Genomic DNA, 26715 nt, shown 5'->3' on the forward strand with positions numbered 1-26715 from the left:
CGTTTCAAGAAAAAATGCAATGAACTCAAGGAAGAGTGCAGATGTCAGACAATGTCAATAAGCAGGTGGCAGCTCTCACCAGGTGTCCCTGTAGGGGTGACAGAGATGTCCTGCGGCAGAATGGCGCCCCTCCTGGCCACCATCTTGGTCACATGCTGGGCCCAGGCTGAAGACATCTCGTTGGATGGCTCCCCGTTCAGGTCAAAGTTGATGCCAGCTACCAATGAGAAAGAAGACAAGACAGCTCAACCATTACTATCCATTATACAGTAGAAGAGCTCAACCATTACTATCCATTATACAGTAGAGCTCAACCATTACTATCCATTATACAGTAGAAGAGCTCAACCATTACTATCCATTATACAGTAGAAGAGCTCAACCATTACTATCCATTATACAGTAGAAGAGCTCAACCATTACTATCCATTATACAGTAGAAGAGCTCAACCATTACTATCCATTATACAGTAGAAGAGCTCAACCATTACTATCCATTATACAGTAGAAGAGCTCAACCATTACTATCCATTATACAGTAGAAGAGCTCAACCATTACTATCCATTATACAGTAGAAGAGCTCAACCATTACTATCCATTATACAGTAGAAGAGCTCAACCATTACTATCCATTATACAGTAGAAGAGCTCAACCATTACTATCCATTATACAGTAGAAGAGCTCAACCATTACTATCCATTATACAGTAGAAGAGCTCAACCATTACTATCCATTATACAGTAGAAGAGCTCAACCATTACTATCCATTATACAGTAGAAGAGCTCAACCATTACTATCCATTATACAGTAGAGCTCAACCATTACTATCCATTATATAGTAGAAGAGCTCCACCATTACTATCCATTATATAGTAGAAGAGCTCAACCATTACTATCCATTATACAGTAGAAGAGCTCAACCATTACTATCCATTATACAGTAGAAGAGCTCAACCATTACTATCCATTATATAGTAGAAGAGCTCAACCATTACTATCCATTATACAGTAGAAGAGCTCAACCATTACTATCCATTATACAGTGGAAGAGCTCAACCATTACTATCCATTATACAGTAGAAGAGCTCAACCATTACTATCCATTATACAGTAGAAGAGCTCAACCATTACTATCCATTATACAGTAGAAGAGCTCAACCATTACTATCCATTATACAGTAGAAGAGCTCAACCATTACTATCCATTATACAGTGGAAGAGCTCAACCATTACTATCCATTATACAGTAGAAGAGCTCAACCATTACTATCCATTATACAGTAGAAGAGCTCAACCATTACTATCCATTATACAGTAGAAGAGCTCCACCATTACTATCCATTATACAGTAGAAGAGCTCAACCATTACTATCCATTATACAGTAGAAGAGCTCAACCATTACTATCCATTATACAGTAGAAGAGCTCCACCATTACTATCCATTATACAGTAGAAGAGCTCCACCATTACTATCCATTATACAGTAGAAGAGCTCAACCATTACTATCCATTATACAGTAGAAGAGCTCCACCATTACTATCCATTATACAGTAGAAGAGCTCACACCATTACTATCCATTATACAGTAGAAGAGCTCCACCATTACTATCCATTATATAGTAGAAGAGCTCAACCATTACTATCCATTATATAGTAGAAGAGCTCAACCATTACTATCCATTCAGTAAAAACCACAAAGAGGTTATTTATATTGTAGAAGGCTCCCTGGAGTCCCCTGCAGTGTTCCAATAACTAACAGTTCATACAGTCCCTCCAACATAAGCAAGCATGCTGGCCACAGCCGCCTCAGTGCTTAAATTATCTGATGACTCAGTCATTCACTGCTAGTGTCAGACAGACTTCTCAATGACATTCACTGCTAGTGTCAGACAGACTTCTCAATGTCATTCACTTCTAGTGTCAGACAGACTTCTCAATGACATTCACTGCTAGTGTCAGACAGACTTCTCAATGACATTCACTTCTAGTGTCAGACAGACTTCTCAATGACATTCACTGCTAGTGTCAGACAGACTTCTCAATGACATTCACTGCTAGTGTCAGACAGACTTCTCAATGACATTCACTTCTAGTGTCAGACAGACTTCTCAATGACATTCACTGCTAGTGTCAGACAGACTTCTCAATGACATTCACTGCTAGTGTCAGACAGACTTCTCAATGACATTCACTGCTAGTGTCAGACAGACTTCTCAATGACATTCACTGCTAGTGTCAGACAGACTTCTCAATGACATTCACTTCTAGTGTCAGACAGACTTCTCAATGACATTCACTGCTAGTGTCAGACAGACTTCTCAATGACATTCACTGCTAGTGTCAGACAGACTTCTCAATGACATTCACTTCTAGTGTCAGACAGACTTCTCAATGACATTCACTGCTAGTTGTAACATTGAAGCGTAGTGGAATCTCCATTAATATCAGCCAGGAGTTCCTCAATGAGAAAAAAATATGGCATTTCATCTGCATTAAAAAATATGTATTTTGAATGTTTGAATTTTCAGTTCAGCACTAAAATGTGCCATTTCACTGAGAGGCATCCAATTCAGTCTTTTGGACAGCTCCTTCTCCAGGTCTTTGGGGACTTACCTACTGGCCCATCATGGGAGACAGTGTGCATGCTGAAGGACAGCTCCTTCTCCAGGTCTTTGGGGACTTACCTACTGGCCCATCATGGGAGACAGTGTGCATGCTGAAGGACAGCTCCTTCTCCAGGTCTTTGGGGACTTACCTACTGGCCCATCATGGGAGACAGTGTGCATGCTGAAGGACAGCTCCTTCTCTGGGTCTTTGGAGACTTACCTACTGGCCCATCATGTGAGACAGTGTGCATGCTGAAGGACAGCTCCTTCTCCAGGTCTTTGGGGACTTACCTACTGGCCCATCATGGGAGACAGTGTGCATGCTGAAGGACAGCTCCTTCTCCAGGTCTTTGGGGACTTACCTACTGGCCCGTCATGGGAGACAGTGTGCATGCTGAAGGACAGCTCCTTCTCCAGGTCTTTTGGGACTTACCTACTGGCCCATCATGAGAGACAGTGTGCATGCTGAAGGACAGCTCCATCTCCAGGTCTTTGGAGACTTACCTACTGGCCCATCGTGGGAGACAGTGTGCATGCTGAAGGACAGCTCCTTCTCCAGGTCTTTGGGGACTTACCTACTGGCCCATCATGGGAGACAGTGTGCATGCTGAAGGACAGCTCCTTCTCTGGGTCTTTGTGGAGCTCCTTGCGCTTGGAGAAGGCCTTGGCTATCATCTTGCTCTTCTTTATCCTCTTGGGCTCATCGTCGCTACGGCCGATAACCCTATGACAGGAACAACAGGTAGATAAATGACAATGTGACAGACAATGTTGACGTATCCCTTGACGTGGCAATAGCTGAAATCCGTACTTGGTGAAACTACCACGTCCATTTGAGATACTACAACAACCAAGAAGTTGCATCAAACAACGAACACTGTATTTTTTCACTCGGACATCATTGCAGGTGCGATAGAACAGCATAGTATGTACTGAAGAAAACAAAATGTCTGTGATGCTGGTACTCCTCTCCTCCGTTTCATCAACAAAACAAAAATAATAACAAATGCACCGGGGGCGAACAGTGGCGCTCTTTCACCTTATGAGGATTTAACCTTTAATACACAGATAATGCTGTGTGAATGCCTCAGAGAGATAATACAATGTGTAACTCCATACTTGGGATATTGTTGTTAAAGTTCATGTACTATTTTCTTGTAGCCTATTTTCTTACCTTTTATCTACAAGACAACAACTTTTTGCTACAAAGGGACTGCCGCCCAGTCTAATTTTCTGTGTGTGTTTTAAAGGAAATGGCTGCTTACTTGCACCAGGTGCGTTTCCAGATGAGGATAGTGGCCTTGGTCCACACCCAGGTGCTCATGGCGATGCCCGTGCCGAACATGGAGAACAGATTAATCTTTTCCACCAGTAGACTGGGACGGTTCTTGATAGTACATTCTGGGATCGGCTTGTTGGTCTGATGAGCGATCGTCACATTGGCCTCACACCTGTTCAAAACCAGCGCAGGGTTCATCAATCAATCCTCAGAGCTCTTTTTACACAGGCAGTTGCATTTGCTGTGAAAAAATACTTGACATACCCACACCCACTGTAAAGCCATATAAATGGGGCATATTCACATACTGAGCTGTTGACATGAACCAGTTGTTTACTTGTTGAGACAAGAAAAATAAAGTACATTTCTGAGGTGAAATTCATACCAGTTCACTCAAAGTCAACAGAGTGGAGAAATAAGGCTGCATTCACAGCACAACAAACCGGTAGGGCTGTGGTTACCACCAGTCTCAACAGCATCATCTGCTGGGAATCTCCCACTACACCATACAACTGAGGCCATGTTCCAATACTCTTAAATCTCCCACTACACCATACAACTGAGGCCATGTTCCAATACTATTAAATCTCCCACTACACCATACAACTGGGGCCATGTACCAATACTATTAAATCTCCCACCACACCATACAACTGGGGCCATGTACCAATACTATTAAATCTCCCACCACACCATACAACTGGGGCCATGTTCCAATACTCTTAAATGCATATTTCCTTCCTCCCTTCCTTAAAGTAATCTCTCGTCTGTCATATTGGATTGACGTAAGGAAACTTTCCAAGGCAAAGCTTTTCCCAATTATGTTATCTCCTATATTGGTGATTGGTCCCATGTTCTGCGAAAATATGTTTTTGTTGTTGTTTTTTTTGTATTCCAAAAGGGCCCAGAAGTCCTTAGGTCCTCAACACCTGTTTTGAAGTTGCAGTGTTGAATATAGTTCCGGGTTACTGTAGGCTACATGAGGAGAAAAGGAACTCACAACACATATTCTCTGAAGCTCTTCTCCCACTCAGCCTGGTTGAAGAAGTCGTAGAAGTGGCAGACAAACGTGATTAAGACAAAGCCAAACGCCAGGAACCCAAATATACCTGATGAAGAGGAATTACACAAATGATTAGGGATATTTAGAATTCCAGAAACCTCAGGAGTCAGGACACAATATACTTTATATGAAAATAAAAACCAAGGTGTTATATAACATATATCGTGCAACAGAATCAGTCAATCTATGATGAGGCAATTTCAGTGGCTTTATCAAAGGTTTATTCTAGCATGCTACTGTAGCATTTCGGGGGGGGGGGGGGGGGGGGCAGTGCTAGGTCAAACTAGGATCGCCTGACCCAAAGGCAGTGGATCTAACCAGTGCTCCAAGAAAGCTAGCTCCCTTGGGGAAGCAGTTATCTGTCTTTTCAACACTAGCTAGGTTTGTTACACTGTTATGCCAGTGGTTTGGCTCTGGATATCTGGTGATTTACAGCTAAGGGGTCATACCAAGTCTTAGCATTGTTTCGTTGATTTTGCTCGCTGCCTTCTCACTCAGAAGACCCGGGTGGTTACTCTTGATGGAAAACAACGTCATGACTCCTGCAGACACAAACAGAGGAAATCACTTTGGGAACGTCTGTTTATTTGGTAGCGTTTAAATTCTGAAATATGAAAATGTCTCGTTTTTGGGTTTGAGAGAAGTCACCTCGTATGAGGAAATAGCCACCAATGACAAGCACAACTCCAATGGGAGCCAACACAAAGCCAGCACGGTAGTGGTAGTTCTTATAGCCCACGAAACAGATCCCACTGACAGAGTCTCCGTCCACCTATGTCAAACAACAGAGACCAGAAACACATACATGTGTTTGAATGGCATAACGGCATAAAAGATCAATCATTTGGAAAACAAGAAATTCTGAGTCATTGTCTTTCCATCATGAAAAGGTAATAAATAAACTTGTCTCTAAACTGTAGACACTGTTTGGGATTACCCTATTGCAAAATAACCCAGTAACACTTAACTTAAAGCCTGCTGGTATAAAGAATTAAGATTCAGTTACAACGCATTGTGAGACTTGTCATAAGCATGTATAATGTGTTATTATCGTAAGTATTATACACCGCAAATCACAGAAATGACTATTTTCAAAGGCTAAAACTAATGGTAGGTGTTCCATACCTCAGCGGTGGCTAGAATAGCCACAGTGAGGATGAAGGGGACGGACCATGTGACCATGTGGAAGTATGAGGTCTTGCCCGACAGGGGCTGGTGGGTGGTGCCCAGGGCCTTGAAGGACGTGTGCCAGGCGTAGGTCAGCATGACGAACCAGATCACCCCAGACATCAGGGAGTAGTAGACGAGGCTGAAGATGATGACACACGACAGAGTCTCGGTAGACCTGGATGGAGAGAGAGAGAGAGAGAGAGAGAGAGAGAGAGAGAGAGAGAGAGAGAGAGAGAGAGAGAGAGAGAGAGAGAGAAGGAAGTTAATGACTCAATTATTTTTAAGTGTACACTGCCATTGCATTGACTGTATGTGTGTTATTAATTGTCTGAAAATGTCAATCAATCAGCCAACCAATCAACCAATCAAGTTTGAGAAACACAGCGAACTTGTGAAAACGAACCTCCTGACTCCTGTACTAGCTGAATACAAGACCTACCTCCTGACTCCTGTACTAGCTGAATACAAGACCTACCTCCTGACTCCTGTACTAGCTAAATACAAGACCTACCTCCTGACTCCTGTACTAGCTGAATACAAGACCTACCTCCTGACTCCTGTACTAGCTGAATACAAGACCTACCTCCTGACTCCTGTACTAGCTAAATACAAGACCTACCTCCTGACTCCTGTACTAGCTAAATACAAGACCTACCTCCTGACTCCTGTACTAGCTGAATACAAGACCTACCTCCTGACTCCTGTACTAGCTGAATACAAGACCTACCTCCTGACTCCTGTACTAGCTAAATACAAGACCTACCTCCTGACTCCTGTACTAGCTAAATACAAGACCTACCTCCTGACTCCTGTACTAGCTAAATACAAGATCTACCTCCTGACTCCTGTACTAGCTGAATACAAGACCTACCTCCTGACTCCTGTACTAGCTGAATACAAGACCTACCTCCTGACTCCTGTACTAGCTAAATACAAGACCTACCTCCTGACTCCTGTACTAGCTAAATACAAGACCTACCTCCTGACTCCTGTACTAGCTGAATACAAGACCTACCTCCTGACTCCTGTACTAGCTAAATACAAGACCTACCTCCTGACTCCTGTACTAGCTAAATACAAGACCTACCTCCTGACTCCTGTACTAGCTAAATACAAGACCTACCTCCTGACTCCTGTACTAGCTAAATACAAGACCTACCTCCTGACTCCTGTACTAGCTGAATACAAGACCTACCTCCTGACTCCTGTACTAGCTAAATACAAGACCTACCTCCTGACTCCTGTACTAGCTAAATACAAGACCTACCTCCTGACTCCTGTACTAGCTAAATACAAGACCTACCTCCTGACTCCTGTACTAGCTGAATACAAGACCTACCTCCTGAATCCTGTACTAGCTAAATACAAGACCTACCTCCTGACTCCTGTACTAGCTGAATACAAGACCTACCTCCTGACTCCTGTACTAGCTAAATACAAGACCTACCTCCTGACTCCTGTACTAGCTAAATACAAGACCTACCTCCTGACTCCTGTACTAGCTGAATACAAGACCTACCTCCTGACTCCTGTACTAGCTAAATACAAGACCTACCTCCTGACTCCGGTACTAGCTGAATACAAGACCTACCTCCGGACTCCTGTACTAGCTAAATACAAGACCTACCTCCTGACTTCTGTACTAGCTAAATACAAGACCTACCTCCTGACTCCTGCACTAGCTGAATACAAGACCTACCTCCTGACTCCTGTACTAGCTAAATACAAGACCTACCTCCTGACTCCTGTACTAGCTGAATACAAGACCTACCTCCTGACTCCTGTACTAGCTAAATACACGACCTACCTCCTGACTCCTGTACTAGCTAAATACAAGACCTACCTCCTGACTCCTGTACTAGCTGAATACAATACCTACCTCCTGACTCCTGTACTAGCTAAATACAAGACCTACCTCCTGACTCCTGTACTAGCTGAATACAAGACCTATCTCCTGACTCCTGTACTAGCTAAATACAAGACCTACCTCCTGACTCCTGTACTAGCTGAATACAAGACCTACCTCCTGACTCCTGTACTAGCTAAATACAAGACCTACCTCCTGACTCCTGTACTAGCTGAATACAAGACCTACCTCCTGACTCCTGTACTAGCTAAATACACGACCTACCTCCTGACTCCTGTACTAGCTAAATACAAGACCTACCTCCTGACTCCTGTACTAGCTGAATACAAGACCTACCTCCTGACTCCTGTACTAGCGAAATACAAGACCTACCTCCTGACTCCTGTACTAGCTAAAGACAAGACCTACCTCCTGACTCCTGTACTAGCTAAATACAAGACCTACCTCCTGACTCCTGTACTAGCTGAATACAAGACCTACCTCCTGACTCCTGTACTAGCTAAATACAAGACCTACCTCCTGACTCCTGTACTAGCTGAATACAAGACCTACCTCCTGACTCCTGTACTAGCTAAATACAAGACCTACCTCCTGACTCCTGTACTAGCTGAATACAAGACCTACCTCCTGACTCCTGTACTAGCTAAATACACGACCTACCTCCTGACTCCTGTACTAGCTAAATACAAGACCTACCTCCTGACTCCAGTACTAGCTAAATACAAGACCTACCTCCTGACTCCTGTACTAGCTAAATACAAGACCTACCTCCTGACTCCTGTACTAGCTAAATACAAGACCTATCTCCTGACTCCTGTACTAGCTGAATACAAGACCTACCTCCTGACTCCTATACTAGCTGAATACAAGACCTACCTCCTGACTCTTGTACTAGCTAAATACAAGACCTACCTCCTGACTCCTGTAGTAGCTAAATACAAGACCTACCTCCTGACTCCTGTAGTAACTAAATACAAGACCTACCTCCTGACTCCTGTACTAGCTGAATACAAGACCTACCTCCTGACTCCTGTACTAGCTGAATACAAGACCTACCTCCTGACTCCTGTACTAGCTAAATACAAGACCTACCTCCTGACTCCTGTACTAGCTAAATACAAGACCTACCTCCTGACTCCTGTACTAGCTAAATACAAGACCTACCTCCTGACTCCTGTACTAGCTAAATACAAGACCTACCTCCTGACTCCTGTACTAGCTGAATACAAGACCTACCTCCTGACTCCTGTACTAGCTAAATACAAGACCTACCTCCTGACTCCTGTACTAGCTGAATACAAGACCTACCTCCTGACTCCTGTACTAGCTAAATACAAGACCTACCTCCTGACTCCTGTACTAGCTAAATACAAGACCTACCTCCTGACTCCTGTACTAGCTAAATACAAGACCTATCTCCTGACTCCTGTACTAGCTGAATACAAGACCTACCTCCTGACTCCTGTACTAGCTAAATACAAGACCTACGTCCTGACTCCTGTACTAGCTGAATACAAGACCTACCTCCTGACTCCTGTACTAGCTAAATAAAAGACCTACCTCCTGACTCCTGTACTAGCTGAATACAAGACCTACCTCCTGACTCCTGTACTAGCTAAATAAAAGACCTACCTCCTGACTCCTGTACTAGCTGAATACAAGACCTACCTCCTGACTCCTGTACTAGCTAAATACAAGACCTACCTCCTGACTCCTGTACTAGCTGAATACAAGACCTACCTCCTGACTCCTGTACTAGCTAAATACAAGACCTACCTCCTGACTCCTGTACTAGCTGAATACAAGACCTACCTCCTGACTCCTGTACTAGCTAAATACACGACCTAAATCCTGACTCCTGTACTAGCTAAATACAAGACCTACCTCCTGACTCCTGTACTAGCTGAATACAAGACCTACCTCCTGACTCCTGTACTAGCGAAATACAAGACCTACCTCCTGACTCCTGTACTAGCTAAATACAAGACCTACCTCCTGACTCCTGTACTAGCTAAATACAAGACCTACCTCCTGACTCCTGTACTAGCTGAATACAAGACCTACCTCCTGACTCCTGTACTAGCTAAATACAAGACCTACATCCTGACTCCTGTACTAGCTGAATACAAGACCTACCTCCTGACTCCTGTACTAGCTAAATACAAGACCTACCTCCTGACTCCTGTACTAGCTGAATACAAGACCTACCTCCTGACTCCTGTACTAGCTAAATACACGACCTACCTCCTGACTCCTGTACTAGCTAAATACAAGACCTACCTTCTGACTCCAGTACTAGCTAAATACAAGACCTACCTCCTGACTCCTGTACTAGCTAAATACAAGACCTACCTCCTGACTCCTGTACTAGCTAAATACAAGACCTATCTCCTGACTCCTGTACTAGCTGAATACAAGACCTACCTCCTGACTCCTATACTAGCTGAATACAAGACCTACCTCCTGACTCCTGTACTAGCTAAATACAAGACCTACCTCCTGACTCCTGTAGTAGCTAAATACAAGACCTACCTCCTGACTCCTGTAGTAACTAAATACAAGACCTACCTCCTGACTCCTGTACTAGCTGAATACAAGACCTACCTCCTGACTCCTGTACTAGCTGAATACAAGACCTACCTCCTGACTCCTGTACTAGCTAAATACAAGACCTACCTCCTGACTCCTGTACTAGCTAAATACAAGACCTACCTCCTGACTCCTGTACTAGCTAAATACAAGACCTACCTCCTGACTCCTGTACTAGCTAAATACAAGACCTACCTCCTGACTCCTGTACTAGCTGAATACAAGACCTACCTCCTGACTCCTGTACTAGCTAAATACAAGACCTACCTCCTGACTCCTGTACTAGCTGAATACAAGACCTACCTCCTGACTCCTGTACTAGCTAAATACAAGACCTACCTCCTGACTCCTGTACTAGCTAAATACAAGACCTACCTCCTGACTCCTGTACTAGCTAAATACAAGACCTATCTCCTGACTCCTGTACTAGCTGAATACAAGACCTACCTCCTGACTCCTGTACTAGCTAAATACACGACCTACCTCCTGACTCCTGTACTAGCTAAATACAAGACCTACCTCCTGACTCCTGTACTAGCTAAATACAAGACCTACCTCCTGACTCCTGTACTAGCTAAATACAAGACCTACCTCCTGACTCCTGTACTAGCTAAATACAAGACCTACCTCCTGACTCCTGTACTAGCTAAATACAAGACCTACGTCCTGACTCCTGTACTAGCTGAATACAAGACCTACCTCCTGACTCCTGTACTAGCTAAATACAAGACCTACCTCCTGACTCCTGTACTAGCTGAATACAAGACCTACCTCCTGACTCCTGTACTAGCTAAATACAAGACCTACCTCCTGACTCCTGTACTAGCTGAATACAAGACCTACCTCCTGACTCCTGTACTAGCTAAATACAAGACCTACCTCCTGACTCCTGTACTAGCTGAATACAAGACCTACCTCCTGACTCCTGTACTAGCTAAATACAAGACCTACCTCCTGACTCCTGTACTAGCTGAATACAAGACCTACCTCCTGACTCCTGTACTAGCTAAATACAAGACCTACCTCCTGACTCCTGTACTAGCTAAATACAAGACCTACCTCCTGACTCCTGTACTAGCTGAATACAAGACCTACCTCCTGACTCCTGTACTAGCGAAATACAAGACCTACCTCCTGACTCCTGTACTAGCTAAATACAAGACCTACCTCCTGACTCCTGTACTAGCTAAATACAAGACCTACCTCCTGACTCCTGTACTAGCTGAATACAAGACCTACCTCCTGACTCCTGTACTAGCTAAATACAAGACCTACCTCCTGACTCCTGTACTAGCTGAATACAAGACCTACCTCCTGACTCCTGTACTAGCTAAATACAAGACCTACCTCCTGACTCCTGTACTAGCTAAATACAAGACCTACCTCCTGACTCCTGTACTAGCTGAATACAAGACCTACCTCCTGACTCCTGTACTAGCTAAATACAAGACCTACGTCCTGACTCCTGTACTAGCTGAATACAAGACCTACCTCCTGACTCCTGTACTAGCTAAATAAAAGACCTACCTCCTGACTCCTGTACTAGCTGAATACAAGACCTACCTCCTGACTCCTGTACTAGCTAAATACAAGACCTACCTCCTGACTCCTGTACTAGCTGAATACAAGACCTACCTCCTGACTCCTGTACTAGCTAAATACACGACCTACCTCCTGACTCCTGTACTAGCTAAATACAAGACCTACCTCCTGACTCCTGTACTAGCTGAATACAAGACCTACCTCCTGACTCCTGTACTAGCTAAATACAAGACCTACCTCCTGACTCCTGTACTAGCTGAATACAAGACCTACCTCCTGACTCCTGTACTAGCTAAATACAAGACCTACCTCCTGACTCCTGTACTAGCTGAATACAAGACCTACCTCCTGACTCCTGTACTAGCTAAATACAAGACCTACCTCCTGACTCCTGTACTAGCTGAATACAAGACCTACCTCCTGACTCCTGTACTAGCTAAATACACAGACCTACCTCCTGACTCCTGTACTAGCTAAATACAAGACCTACCTCCTGACTCCTGTACTAGCTGAATACAAGACCTACCTCCTGACTCCTGTACTAGCGAAATACAAGACCTACCTCCTGACTCCTGTACTAGCTGAATACAAGACCTACCTCCTGACTCCTGTACTAGCGAAATACAAGACCTACCTCCTGACTCCTGTACTAGCTAAATACAAGACCTACCTCCTGACTCCTGTACTAGCTGAATACAAGACCTACCTCCTGACTCCTGTACTAGCTAAATACAAGACCTACCTCCTGACTCCTGTACTAGCTAAATACAAGACCTACCTCCTGACTCCTGTACTAGCTGAATACAAGACCTACCTCCTGACTCCTGTACTAGCTAAATACAAGACCTACCTCCTGACTCCTGTACTAGCTGAATACAAGACCTACCTCCTGACTCCTGTACTAGCTAAATACAAGACCTACCTCCTGACTCCTGTACTAGCTAAATACAAGACCTACCTCCTGACTCCTGTACTAGCTAAATACAAGACCTACCTCCTGACTCCTGTACTAGCTGAATACAAGACCTACCTCCTGACTCCTGTACTAGCTAAATACAAGACCTACCTCCTGACTCCTGTACTAGCTGAATACAAGACCTACCTCCTGACTCCTGTACTAGCTAAATACAAGACCTACCTCCTGACTCCTGTACTAGCTGAATACAAGACCTACCTCCTGACTCCTGTACTAGCTAAATACAAGACCTACCTCCTGACTCCTGTACTAGCTGAATACAAGACCTACCTCCTGACTCCTGTACTAGCTAAATACAAGACCTACCTCCTGACTCCTGTACTAGCTGAATACAAGACCTACCTCCTGACTCCTGTACTAGCTAAATACAAGACCTACCTCCTGACTCCTGTACTAGCTGAATACAAGACCTACCTCCTGACTCCTGTACTAGCTAAATACAAGACCTACCTCCTGACTCCTGTACTAGCTAAATACAAGACCTACCTCCTGACTCCTGTACTAGCTGAATACAAGACCTACCTCCTGACTCCTGTACTAGCTAAATACAAGACCTACCTCCTGACTCCTGTACTAGCTAAATACAAGACCTACCTCCTGACTCCTGTACTAGCTAAATACAAGACCTACCTCCTGACTCCTGTACTAGCTGAATACAAGACCTACCTCCTGACTCCTGTACTAGCTAAATACAAGACCTACCTCCTGACTCCTGTACTAGCTGAATACAAGACCTACCTCCTGACTCCTGTACTAGCTAAATACAAGACCTACCTCCTGACTCCTGTACTAGCTAAATACAAGACCTACCTCCTGACTCCTGTACTAGCTGAATACAAGACCTACCTCCTGACTCCTGTACTAGCTAAATACAAGACCTACCTCCTGACTCCTGTACTAGCTGAATACAAGACCTACCTCCTGACTCCTGTACTAGCTAAATACAAGACCTACCTCCTGACTCCTGTACTAGCTGAATACAAGACCTACCTCCTGACTCCTGTACTAGCTAAATACAAGACCTACCTCCTGACTCCTGTACTAGCTGAATACAAGACCTACCTCCTGACTCCTGTACTAGCTAAATACAAGACCTACCTCCTGACTCCTGTACTAGCTAAATACAAGACCTACCTCCTGACTCCTGTACTAGCTGAATACAAGACCTACCTCCTGACTCCTGTACTAGCTAAATACAAGACCTACCTCCTGACTCCTGTACTAGCTGAATACAAGACCTACCTCCTGACTCCTGTACTAGCTAAATACAAGACCTACCTCCTGACTCCTGTACTAGCTGAATACAAGACCTACCTCCTGACTCCTGTACTAGCTAAATACAAGACCTACCTCCTGACTCCTGTACTAGCTAAATACAAGACCTACCTCCTGACTCCTGTACTAGCTGAATACAAGACCTACCTCCTGACTCCTGTACTAGCTAAATACAAGACCTACCTCCTGACTCCTGTACTAGCTAAATACAAGACCTACCTCCTGACTCCTGTACTAGCTAAATACAAGACCTACCTCCTGACTCCTGTACTAGCTGAATACAAGACCTACCTCCTGACTCCTGTACTAGCTAAATACAAGACCTACCTCCTGACTCCTGTACTAGCTGAATACAAGACCTACCTCCTGACTCCTGTACTAGCTAAATACAAGACCTACCTCCTGACTCCTGTACTAGCTGAATACAAGACCTACCTCCTGACTCCTGTACTAGCTAAATACAAGACCTACCTCCTGACTCCTGTACTAGCTAAATACAAGACCTACCTCCTGACTCCTGTACTAGCTAAATACAAGACCTACCTCCTGACTCCTGTACTAGCTAAATACAAGACCTACCTCCTGACTCCTGTACTAGCTGAATACAAGACCTACCTCCTGACTCCTGTACTAGCTAAATACAAGACCTACCTCCTGACTCCTGTACTAGCTGAATACAAGACCTACCTCCTGACTCCTGTACTAGCTAAATACAAGACCTACCTCCTGACTCCTGTACTAGCTAAATACAAGACCTACCTCCTGACTCCTGTACTAGCTAAATACAAGACCTACCTCCTGACTCCTGTACTAGCTGAATACAAGACCTACCTCCTGACTCCTGTACTAGCTAAATACAAGACCTACCTCCTGACTCCTGTACTAGCTAAATACAAGACCTACCTCCTGACTCCTGTACTAGCTAAATACAAGACCTACCTCCTGACTCCTGTACTAGCTAAATACAAGACCTACCTCCTGACTCCTGTACTAGCTGAATACAAGACCTACCTCCTGACTCCTGTACTAGCTGAAATACAAGACCTACCTCCTGACTCCTGTACTAGCTAAATACAAGACCTACCTCCTGACTCCTGTACTAGCTAAATACAAGACCTACCTCCTGACTCCTGTACTAGCTAAATACAAGACCTACCTCCTGACTCCTGTACTAGCTAAATACAAGACCTACCTCCTGACTCCTGTACTAGCTGAATACAAGACCTACCTCCTGACTCCTGTACTAGCTAAATACAAGACCTACCTCCTGACTCCTGTACTAGCTGAATACAAGACCTACCTCCTGACTCCTGTACTAGCTAAATACAAGACCTACCTCCTGACTCCTGTACTAGCTAAATACAAGACCTACCTCCTGACTCCTGTACTAGCTAAATACAAGACCTACCTCCTGACTCCTGTACTAGCTGAATACAAGACCTACCTCCTGACTCCTGTACTAGCTAAATACAAGACCTACCTCCTGACTCCTGTACTAGCTGAATACAAGACCTACCTCCTGACTCCTGTACTAGCTAAATACAAGACCTACCTCCTGACTCCTGTACTAGCTGAATACAAGACCTACCTCCTGACTCCTGTACTAGCTAAATACAAGACCTACCTCCTGACTCCTGTACTAGCTGAATACAAGACCTACCTCCTGACTCCTGTACTAGCTAAATACAAGACCTACCTCCTGACTCCTGTACTAGCTGAATACAAGACCTACCTCCTGACTCCTGTACTAGCTAAATACAAGACCTACCTCCTGACTCCTGTACTAGCTAAATACAAGACCTACCTCCTGACTCCTGTACTAGCTAAATACAAGACCTACCTCCTGACTCCTGTACTAGCTAAATACAAGACCTACCTCCTGACTCCTGTACTAGCTGAATACAAGACCTACCTCCTGACTCCTGTACTAGCTAAATACAAGACCTACCTCCTGACTCCTGTACTAGCTAAATACAAGACCTACCTCCTGACTCCTGTACTAGCTAAATACAAGACCTACCTCCTGACTCCTGTACTAGCTGAATACAAGACCTACCTCCTGACTCCTGTACTAGCTAAATACAAGACCTACCTCCTGACTCCTGTACTAGCTAAATACAAGACCTACCTCCTGACTCCTGTACTAGCTAAATACAAGACCTACCTCCTGACTCCTGTACTAGCTAAATACAAGACCTACCTCCTGACTCCTGTACTAGCTAAATACAAGACCTACCTCCTGACTCCTGTACTAGCTAAATACAAGACCTACCTCCTGACTCCTGTACTAGCTGAATACAAGACCTACCTCCTGACTCCTGTACTAGCTAAATACAAGACCTACCTCCTGACTCCTGTACTAGCTAAATACAAGACCTACCTCCTGACTCCTGTACTAGCTAAATACAAGACCTACCTCCTGACTCCTGTACTAGCTGAATACAAGACCTACCTCCTGACTCCTGTACTAGCTAAATACAAGACCTACCTCCTGACTCCTGTACTAGCTGAATACAAGACCTACCTCCTGACTCCTGTACTAGCTAAATACAAGACCTACCTCCTGACTCCTGTACTAGCTAAATACAAGACCTACCTCCTGACTCCTGTACTAGCTAAATACAAGACCTACCTCCTGACTCCTGTACTAGCTAAATACAAGACCTACCTCCTGACTCCTGTACTAGCTAAATACAAGACCTACCTCCTGACTCCTGTACTAGCTAAATACAAGACCTACCTCCTGACTCCTGTACTAGCTGAATACAAGACCTACCTCCTGACTCCTGTACTAGCTAAATACAAGACCTACCTCCTGACTCCTGTACTAGCTAAATACAAGACCTACCTCCTGACTCCTGTACTAGCTAAATACAAGACCTACCTCCTGACTCCTGTACTAGCTAAATACAAGACCTACCTCCTGACTCCTGTACTAGCTAAATACAAGACCTACCTCCTGACTCCTGTACTAGCTAAATACAAGACCTACCTCCTGACTCCTGTACTAGCTAAATACAAGACCTACCTCCTGACTCCTGTACTAGCTAAATACAAGACCTACCTCCTGACTCCTGTACTAGCTAAATACAAGACCTACCTCCTGACTCCTGTACTAGCTAAATACAAGACCTACCTCCTGACTCCTGTACTAGCTAAATACAAGACCTACCTCCTGACTCCTGTACTAGCTAAATACAAGACCTACCTCCTGACTCCTGTACTAGCTAAATACAAGACCTACCTCCTGACTCCTGTACTAGCTAAATACAAGACCTACCTCCTGACTCCTGTACTAGCTGAATACAAGACCTACCTCCTGACTCCTGTACTAGCTAAATACAAGACCTACCTCCTGACTCCTGTACTAGCTAAATACAAGACCTACCTCCTGACTCCTGTACTAGCTAAATACAAGACCTACCTCCTGACTCCTGTACTAGCTAAATACAAGACCTACCTCCTGACTCCTGTACTAGCTGAATACAAGACCTACCTCCTGACTCCTGTACTAGCTAAATACAAGACCTACCTCCTGACTCCTGTACTAGCTGAATACAAGACCTACCTCCTGACTCCTGTACTAGCTAAATACAAGACCTACCTCCTGACTCCTGTACTAGCTGAATACAAGACCTACCTCCTGACTCCTGTACTAGCTAAATACAAGACCTACCTCCTGACTCCTGTACTAGCTAAATACAAGACCTACCTCCTGACTCCTGTACTAGCTAAATACAAGACCTACCTCCTGACTCCTGTACTAGCTAAATACAAGACCTACCTCCTGACTCCTGTACTAGCTAAATACAAGACCTACCTCCTGACTCCTGTACTAGCTAAATACAAGACCTACCTCCTGACTCCTGTACTAGCTAAATACAAGACCTACCTCCTGACTCCTGTACTAGCTAAATACAAGACCTACCTCCTGACTCCTGTACTAGCTGAATACAAGACCTACCTCCTGACTCCTGTACTAGCTAAATACAAGACCTACCTCCTGACTCCTGTACTAGCTAAATACAAGACCTACCTCCTGACTCCTGTACTAGCTAAATACAAGACCTACCTCCTGACTCCTGTACTAGCTGAATACAAGACCTACCTCCTGACTCCTGTACTAGCTAAATACAAGACCTACCTCCTGACTCCTGTACTAGCTAAATACAAGACCTACCTCCTGACTCCTGTACTAGCTAAATACAAGACCTACCTCCTGACTCCTGTACTAGCTGAATACAAGACCTACCTCCTGACTCCTGTACTAGCTAAATACAAGACCTACCTCCTGACTCCTGTACTAGCTGAATACAAGACCTACCTCCTGACTCCTGTACTAGCTAAATACAAGACCTACCTCCTGACTCCTGTACTAGCTAAATACAAGACCTACCTCCTGACTCCTGTACTAGCTAAATACAAGACCTACCTCCTGACTCCTGTACTAGCTAAATACAAGACCTACCTCCTGACTCCTGTACTAGCTAAATACAAGACCTACCTCCTGACTCCTGTACTAGCTAAATACAAGACCTACCTCCTGACTCCTGTACTAGCTGAATACAAGACCTACCTCCTGACTCCTGTACTAGCTAAATACAAGACCTACCTCCTGACTCCTGTACTAGCTAAATACAAGACCTACCTCCTGACTCCTGTACTAGCTAAATACAAGACCTACCTCCTGACTCCTGTACTAGCTAAATACAAGACCTACCTCCTGACTCCTGTACTAGCTAAATACAAGACCTACCTCCTGACTCCTGTACTAGCTAAATACAAGACCTACCTCCTGACTCCTGTACTAGCTGAATACAAGACCTACCTCCTGACTCCTGTACTAGCTAAATACAAGACCTACCTCCTGACTCCTGTACTAGCTAAATACAAGACCTACCTCCTGACTCCTGTACTAGCTAAATACAAGACCTACCTCCTGACTCCTGTACTAGCTAAATACAAGACCTACCTCCTGACTCCTGTACTAGCTAAATACAAGACCTACCTCCTGACTCCTGTACTAGCTAAATACAAGACCTACCTCCTGACTCCTGTACTAGCTAAATACAAGACCTACCTCCTGACTCCTGTACTAGCTAAATACAAGACCTACCTCCTGACTCCTGTACTAGCTAAATACAAGACCTACCTCCTGACTCCTGTACTAGCTAAATACAAGACCTACCTCCTGACTCCTGTACTAGCTAAATACAAGACCTACCTCCTGACTCCTGTACTAGCTGAATACAAGACCTACCTCCTGACTCCTGTACTAGCTAAATACAAGACCTACCTCCTGACTCCTGTACTAGCTAAATACAAGACCTACCTCCTGACTCCTGTACTAGCTAAATACAAGACCTACCTCCTGACTCCTGTACTAGCTAAATACAAGACCTACCTCCTGACTCCTGTACTAGCTAAATACAAGACCTACCTCCTGACTCCTGTACTAGCTGAATACAAGACCTACCTCCTGACTCCTGTACTAGCTAAATACAAGACCTACCTCCTGACTCCTGTACTAGCTGAATACAAGACCTACCTCCTGACTCCTGTACTAGCTAAATACAAGACCTACCTCCTGACTCCTGTACTAGCTGAATACAAGACCTACCTCCTGACTCCTGTACTAGCTAAATACAAGACCTACCTCCTGACTCCTGTACTAGCTGAATACAAGACCTACCTCCTGACTCCTGTACTAGCTAAATACAAGACCTACCTCCTGACTCCTGTACTAGCTGAATACAAGACCTACCTCCTGACTCCTGTACTAGCTAAATACAAGACCTACCTCCTGACTCCTGTACTAGCTAAATACAAGACCTACCTCCTGACTCCTGTACTAGCTGAATACAAGACCTACCTCCTGACTCCTGTACTAGCTAAATACAAGACCTACCTCCTGACTCCTGTACTAGCTAAATACAAGACCTACCTCCTGACTCCTGTACTAGCTAAATACAAGACCTACCTCCTGACTCCTGTACTAGCTGAATACAAGACCTACCTCCTGACTCCTGTACTAGCTAAATACAAGACCTACATCCTGACTCCTGTACTAGCTGAATACAAGACCTACCTCCTGACTCCTGTACTAGCTAAATACAAGACCTACCTCCTGACTCCTGTACTAGCTGAATACAAGACCTACCTCCTGACTCCTGTACTAGCTAAATACACGACCTACCTCCTGACTCCTGTACTAGCTAAATACAAGACCTACCTCCTGACTCCAGTACTAGCTAAATACAAGACCTACCTCCTGACTCCTGTACTAGCTAAATACAAGACCTACCTCCTGACTCCTGTACTAGCTAAATACAAGACCTATCTCCTGACTCCTGTACTAGCTGAATACAAGACCTACCTCCTGACTCCTATACTAGCTGAATACAAGACCTACCTCCTGACTCCTGTACTAGCTAAATACAAGACCTACCTCCTGACTCCTGTAGTAGCTAAATACAAGACCTACCTCCTGACTCCTGTAGTAACTAAATACAAGACCTACCTCCTGACTCCTGTACTAGCTGAATACAAGACCTACCTCCTGACTCCTGTACTAGCTGAATACAAGACCTACCTCCTGACTCCTGTACTAGCTAAATACAAGACCTACCTCCTGACTCCTGTACTAGCTAAATACAAGACCTACCTCCTGACTCCTGTACTAGCTAAATACAAGACCTACCTCCTGACTCCTGTACTAGCTAAATACAAGACCTACCTCCTGACTCCTGTACTAGCTGAATACAAGACCTACCTCCTGACTCCTGTACTAGCTAAATACAAGACCTACCTCCTGACTCCTGTACTAGCTGAATACAAGACCTACCTCCTGACTCCTGTACTAGCTAAATACAAGACCTACCTCCTGACTCCTGTACTAGCTAAATACAAGACCTACCTCCTGACTCCTGTACTAGCTAAATACAAGACCTATCTCCTGACTCCTGTACTAGCTGAATACAAGACCTACCTCCTGACTCCTGTACTAGCTAAATACAAGACCTACGTCCTGACTCCTGTACTAGCTGAATACAAGACCTACCTCCTGACTCCTGTACTAGCTAAATAAAAGACCTACCTCCTGACTCCTGTACTAGCTGAATACAAGACCTACCTCCTGACTCCTGTACTAGCTAAATAAAAGACCTACCTCCTGACTCCTGTACTAGCTGAATACAAGACCTACCTCCTGACTCCTGTACTAGCTAAATACAAGACCTACCTCCTGACTCCTGTACTAGCTGAATACAAGACCTACCTCCTGACTCCTGTACTAGCTAAATACACGACCTACCTCCTGACTCCTTTACTAGCTAAATACAAGACCTACCTCCTGACTCCTGTACTAGCTAAATACAAGACCTACCTCCTGACTCCTGTACTAGCTAAATACAAGACCTACCTCCTGACTCCTGTACTAGCTAAATACAAGACCTACCTCCTGACTCCTGTACTAGCTAAATACAAGACCTACCTCCTGACTCCTGTACTAGCTGAATACAAGACCTACCTCCTGACTCCTGTACTAGCTAAATACAAGACCTACCTCCTGACTCCTGTACTAGCTGAATACAAGACCTACCTCCTGACTCCTGTACTAGCTAAATACAAGACCTACCTCCTGACTCCTGTACTAGCTGAATACAAGACCTACCTCCTGACTCCTGTACTAGCTAAATACAAGACCTACCTCCTGACTCCTGTACTAGCTGAATACAAGACCTACCTCCTGACTCCTGTACTAGCTAAATACACGACCTACCTCCTGACTCCTGTACTAGCTAAATACAAGACCTACCTCCTGACTCCTGTACTAGCTGAATACAAGACCTACCTCCTGACTCCTGTACTAGCTAAATACAAGACCTACCTCCTGACTCCTGTACTAGCTGAATACAAGACCTATCTCCTGACTCCTGTACTAGCTAAATACAAGACCTACCTCCTGACTCCTGTACTAGCTGAATACAAGACCTACCTCCTGACTCCTGTACTAGCTAAATACAAGACCTACCTCCTGACTCCTGTACTAGCTGAATACAAGACCTACCTCCTGACTCCTGTACTAGCTAAATACACAACCTACCTCCTGACTCCTGTACTAGCTAAATACAAGACCTACCTCCTGACTCCTGTACTAGCTGAATACAAGACCTACCTCCTGACTCCTGTACTAGCGAAATACAAGACCTACCTCCTGACTCCTGTACTAGCTGAATACAAGACCTACCTCCTGACTCCTGTACTAGCTAAATACAAGACCTACCTCCTGACTCCTGTACTAGCTGAATACAAGACCTACCTCCTGACTCCTGTACTAGCTAAATACAAGACCTACCTCCTGACTCCTGTACTAGCTAAATACAAGACCTACCTCCTGACTCCTGTACTAGCTAAATACAAGACCTACCTCCTGACTCCTGTACTAGCTGAATACAAGACCTACCTCCTGACTCCTGTACTAGCTAAATACAAGACCTACCTCCTGACTCCTGTACTAGCTGAATACAAGACCTACCTCCTGACTCCTGTACTAGCTAAATACAAGACCTACCTCCTGACTCCTGTACTAGCTAAATACAAGACCTACCTCCTGACTCCTGTACTAGCTAAATACAAGACCTACCTCCTGACTCCTGTACTAGCTGAATACAAGACCTACCTCCTGACTCCTGTACTAGCTAAATACAAGACCTACCTCCTGACTCCTGTACTAGCTGAATACAAGACCTACCTCCTGACTCCTGTACTAGCTAAATACAAGACCTACCTCCTGACTCCTGTACTAGCTGAATACAAGACCTACCTCCTGACTCCTGTACTAGCTAAATACAAGACCTACCTCCTGACTCCTGTACTAGCTGAATACAAGACCTACCTCCTGACTCCTGTACTAGCTAAATACAAGACCTACCTCCTGACTCCTGTACTAGCTGAATACAAGACCTACCTCCTGACTCCTGTACTAGCTAAATACAAGACCTACCTCCTGACTCCTGTACTAGCTGAATACAAGACCTACCTCCTGACTCCTGTACTAGCTAAATACAAGACCTACCTCCTGACTCCTGTACTAGCTCAATACAAGACCTACCTCCTGACTCCTGTACTAGCTGAATACAAGACCTACCTCCTGACTCCTGTACTAGCTGAAATACAAGACCTACCTCCTGACTCCTGTACTAGCTAAATACAAGACCTACCTCCTGACTCCTGTACTAGCTAAATACAAGACCTACCTCCTGACTCCTGTACTAGCTGAATACAAGACCTACCTCCTGACTCCTGTACTAGCTAAATACAAGACCTACCTCCTGACTCCTGTACTAGCTGAATACAAGACCTACCTCCTGACTCCTGTACTAGCTAAATACAAGACCTACCTCCTGACTCCTGTACTAGCTAAATACAAGACCTACCTCCTGACTCCTGTACTAGCTGAATACAAGACCTACCTCCTGACTCCTGTACTAGCTAAATACAAGACCTACCTCCTGACTCCTGTACTAGCTAAATACAAGACCTACCTCCTGACTCCTGTACTAGCTAAATACAAGACCTACCTCCTGACTCCTGTACTAGCTAAATACAAGACCTACCTCCTGACTCCTGTACTAGCTAAATACAAGACCTACCTCCTGACTCCTGTACTAGCTGAATACAAGACCTACCTCCTGACTCCTGTACTAGCTAAATACAAGACCTACCTCCTGACTCCTGTACTAGCTGAATACAAGACCTACCTCCTGACTCCTGTACTAGCTAAATACAAGACCTACCTCCTGACTCCTGTACTAGCTAAATACAAGACCTACCTCCTGACTCCTGTACTAGCTAAATACAAGACCTACCTCCTGACTCCTGTACTAGCTAAATACAAGACCTACCTCCTGACTCCTGTACTAGCTAAATACAAGACCTACCTCCTGACTCCTGTACTAGCTAAATACAAGACCTACCTCCTGACTCCTGTACTAGCTGAATACAAGACCTACCTCCTGACTCCTGTACTAGCTAAATACAAGACCTACCTCCTGACTCCTGTACTAGCTGAATACAAGACCTACCTCCTGACTCCTGTACTAGCTAAATACAAGACCTACCTCCTGACTCCTGTACTAGCTGAATACAAGACCTACCTCCTGACTCCTGTACTAGCTAAATACAAGACCTACCTCCTGACTCCTGTACTAGCTGAATACAAGACCTACCTCCTGACTCCTGTACTAGCTAAATACAAGACCTACCTCCTGACTCCTGTACTAGCTAAATACAAGACCTACCTCCTGACTCCTGTACTAGCTGAATACAAGACCTACCTCCTGACTCCTGTACTAGCTAAATACAAGACCTACCTCCTGACTCCTGTACTAGCTGAATACAAGACCTACCTCCTGACTCCTGTACTAGCTAAATACAAGACCTACCTCCTGACTCCTGTACTAGCTGAATACAAGACCTACCTCCTGACTCCTGTACTAGCTAAATACAAGACCTACCTCCTGACTCCTGTACTAGCTGAATACAAGACCTACCTCCTGACTCCTGTACTAGCTAAATACACAGACCTACCTCCTGACTCCTGTACTAGCTAAATACAAGACCTACCTCCTGACTCCTGTACTAGCTGAATACAAGACCTACCTCCTGACTCCTGTACTAGCTAAATACAAGACCTACCTCCTGACTCCTGTACTAGCTAAATACAAGACCTACCTCCTGACTCCTGTACTAGCTAAATACAAGACCTACCTCCTGACTCCTGTACTAGCTGAATACAAGACCTACCTCCTGACTCCTGTACTAGCTAAATACAAGACCTACCTCCTGACTCCTGTACTAGCTGAATACAAGACCTACCTCCTGACTCCTGTACTAGCTAAATACAAGACCTACCTCCTGACTCCTGTACTAGCTAAATACAAGACCTACCTCCTGACTCCTGTACTAGCTGAATACAAGACCTACCTCCTGACTCCTGTACTAGCTAAATACAAGACCTACCTCCTGACTCCTGTACTAGCTGAATACAAGACCTACCTCCTGACTCCTGTACTAGCTAAATACAAGACCTACCTCCTGACTCCTGTACTAGCTGAATACAAGACCTACCTCCTGACTCCTGTACTAGCTAAATACAAGACCTACCTCCTGACTCCTGTACTAGCTGAATACAAGACCTACCTCCTGACTCCTGTACTAGCTAAATACAAGACCTACCTCCTGACTCCTGTACTAGCTAAATACAAGACCTACCTCCTGACTCCTGTACTAGCTGAATACAAGACCTACCTCCTGACTCCTGTACTAGCTAAATACAAGACCTACCTCCTGACTCCTGTACTAGCTGAATACAAGACCTACCTCCTGACTCCTGTACTAGCTAAATACAAGACCTACCTCCTGACTCCTGTACTAGCTGAATACAAGACCTACCTCCTGACTCCTGTACTAGCTAAATACAAGACCTACCTCCTGACTCCTGTACTAGCTGAATACAAGACCTACCTCCTGACTCCTGTACTAGCTAAATACACAGACCTACCTCCTGACTCCTGTACTAGCTAAATACAAGACCTACCTCCTGACTCCTGTACTAGCTGAATACAAGACCTACCTCCTGACTCCTGTACTAGCGAAATACAAGACCTACCTCCTGACTCCTGTACTAGCTAAATACAAGACCTACCTCCTGACTCCTGTACTAGCTAAATACAAGACCTACCTCCTGACTCCTGTACTAGCTGAATACAAGACCTACCTCCTGACTCCTGTACTAGCTAAATACAAGACCTACCTCCTGACTCCTGTACTAGCTGAATACAAGACCTACCTCCTGACTCCTGTACTAGCTAAATACAAGACCTACCTCCTGACTCCTGTACTAGCTGAATACAAGACCTACCTCCTGACTCCTGTACTAGCTAAATACACGACCTACCTCCTGACTCCTGTACTAGCTAAATACAAGACCTACCTCCTGACTCCAGTACTAGCTAAATACAAGACCTACCTCCTGACTCCTGTACTAGCTAAATACAAGACCTACCTCCTGACTCCTGTACTAGCTAAATACAAGACCTACCTCCTGACTCCTGTACTAGCTGAATACAAGACCTACCTCCTGACTCCTGTACTAGCTAAATACAAGACCTACCTCCTGACTCCTGTACTAGCTGAATACAAGACCTACCTCCTGACTCCTGTACTAGCTAAATACAAGACCTACCTCCTGACTCCTGTACTAGCTAAATACAAGACCTATCTCCTGACTCCTGTACTAGCTGAATACAAGACCTACCTCCTGACTCCTGTACTAGCTAAA

At 44.7% G+C, this 26715-nt stretch overlaps 1 protein-coding gene across 1 annotated transcript in view; it reads right to left on the minus strand.

The window, feature by feature from the left end:
- The window catches only part of LOC106609777 (protein smoothened), a 159059-nt gene that overhangs the window by 4132 nt on the left and 128212 nt on the right, over nt 1–26715 (minus strand). The window contains exons 5-11 of the mRNA XM_045700083.2: nt 6079–6298; nt 5602–5725; nt 5403–5495; nt 4891–4999; nt 3877–4062; nt 3187–3335; nt 80–217 (exon numbers count right to left, since the gene is read on the minus strand). Coding sequence (XP_045556039.1) covers nt 80–217; nt 3187–3335; nt 3877–4062; nt 4891–4999; nt 5403–5495; nt 5602–5725; nt 6079–6298 — 1019 coding nt within the window. The remainder of the gene's footprint in view (nt 1–79; nt 218–3186; nt 3336–3876; nt 4063–4890; nt 5000–5402; nt 5496–5601; nt 5726–6078; nt 6299–26715) is intronic.

The sequence above is a fragment of the Salmo salar genome, chromosome 17, assembly GCF_965601325.2.
Source record: "Salmo salar chromosome 17, fSalSal1, whole genome shotgun sequence".
Lineage (NCBI taxonomy): Eukaryota > Metazoa > Chordata > Actinopteri > Salmoniformes > Salmonidae > Salmo > Salmo salar.